The 1,789-nt window shown below is 47.0% G+C and overlaps 1 protein-coding gene across 1 annotated transcript; it reads left to right on the top strand.

Moving 5' to 3' along the window:
* Window positions 1-215: 215 nt before the first annotated feature.
* On the top strand, window positions 216-1,107 carry LOC123074509 (uncharacterized). Its single transcript, XM_044497331.1, has one exon. It carries the CDS (start codon window positions 476-478, stop codon window positions 836-838), a length of 363 nt encoding a protein of 120 aa, XP_044353266.1. The 5' UTR covers window positions 216-475; the 3' UTR covers window positions 839-1,107.
* Window positions 1,108-1,789: the final 682 nt, after the last annotated feature.

Raw genomic sequence — 1,789 nt, 5'->3', positions numbered from 1 at the left:
TTATCCGAACCGGGACTTCCCCATATTTGATGTAAATATCAGAATTTCCAGCTCGGTCACATAGGGACAAAGTGAGAGGTTTGATTGAGTGTTTTTTTTTACTTTTCCGTTCAGACAATGTGGGCAGTCTGATTAGAGGTTTGAGGAGTCCGTTTGTAGACGGTTAAGACACCGGCGAGCCGCTGGCTCCGGTGCTCGTAAACAAGGCAAGTTGCTTTCTCGCAAGTCGGCAATTCCTGATGTCATGGAACTGCAATTGGGTTTTATTCCAAGACGGTTGACAAAACCATGCGACACCTCCCGTTTCATTGCATCCGGCCACAATTTCCCAACAACCGAAATCGCTTCACTTTCTCCTCTCCCTCTGCTGTTTAATTGATCCTCCAGTCCATTCCTCCTACCTGCCTCGGCGCCAACAAACCATCGCAAGGGAGGAACAGAATCCCATCTCCTCCTGCCGCTGCTTTTTGTTGCCATGGACGGCGGCTACCGCTCCAAGTCGTACGCCAGCGGCCGCATGCAGATCGAGCCCTATACAGGCGGCGCGCGGCCGGACTTCCGGTCCTTGTCCTACGGCGGCGGCGGGGCGTCGTACCAGTACCAGTACGAGTACGGCGCTGGAGCAGGGCAGGTGACGACGGTGGTGGAGGAGGAGGAGGTGAAGAGGAGCAAGTCTAAGCGGCGGTGGCTGGCGCTGGGCGACCCGGACATGGAGCGGAAGCGGCGGGTGGCGGCGTACAAGGCCTACGCCATGGAGGGCAAGGTGAAGGGATCCTTCCGCAAGAGCTTCAGATGGATCAAGGACCGCTACCTGCACCTCGTCTACGGCGTATCCTAGCTACTAGCAGTAGCGCAGGCAAGAAACAGCACAGAGCAGATCGATCGAGCTTCAGAAATCAAATTTCTCCTTTGTTGTTTATACTCTATTTGTTTGTGATGCTTGACCATGGTCAGTAAAGATAGGTAAACATATTCCTCTGCTTTTTTCTTCTTCTTCTTCTTCATGATGTCAATGACTGTCGTGTAAGTTGTATGTATCTGAAAGAAGTTTTGCACTTCAATTCTTCAACGAATCAATCGACAAAGTGGGTGGTTTGCATACGCGGATGCTGTTGATGCTTGGTTTTTCCTTATGTCTATTTTATGATTGACCAGTATAAACATCAACAACTTCAAATTGGACCAAGTTTAAGATTTACATTAGCTGGTTCTAGGAGTTGTTGTTGTTTGGTTTTATGATTTATTTAGTTAATTATTGTGTTCTTACGAACTGGTCAGATTAGCTTGCGTGCGCGGATTGATTTAAGCTGCGATTGCGTGGAAGGGTGAACGGAAACCTGTATTCTTATGCCAGGTCGATGGCTGTGACATAGCCTACTTTTGACGAGGTCTCAGCCTCAACCTAATCGAGCTTACGAAGACCAAATGACAGGAAACTCAAGTGTTTTTTTTATGGATTTCATTAACTCTAAAGAATCATCAAAAGGATATAAACGCAATGAGCATACACCAATCTTTGCATATTAGAATGCACATAAATAACACCAACGCACAAAGACAAAATATCACACCGGCAACTTGCACATTTTTTGTTGGCTGGGCAGAGTCTGGCTGGGGTCATATATGCACACAATAAAACATGTATTGCACACGGTTTGGTTGATTTCATCCTCCTAATCTAGCTGAGAGGAAACATAATCACTTTCTATCACGAAGAATTAGTGTCACCTCTTATTCATGTGGTGAACCTACCTCACGTGAGAGAGGAGTGTTGTAGGAAAAAGAGAAA

The sequence above is a fragment of the Triticum aestivum genome, chromosome 3D (assembly GCF_018294505.1).
Source record: "Triticum aestivum cultivar Chinese Spring chromosome 3D, IWGSC CS RefSeq v2.1, whole genome shotgun sequence".
NCBI lineage: Eukaryota > Viridiplantae > Streptophyta > Magnoliopsida > Poales > Poaceae > Triticum > Triticum aestivum.
This window is presented reverse-complemented; position numbering and strand designations above follow the sequence as displayed.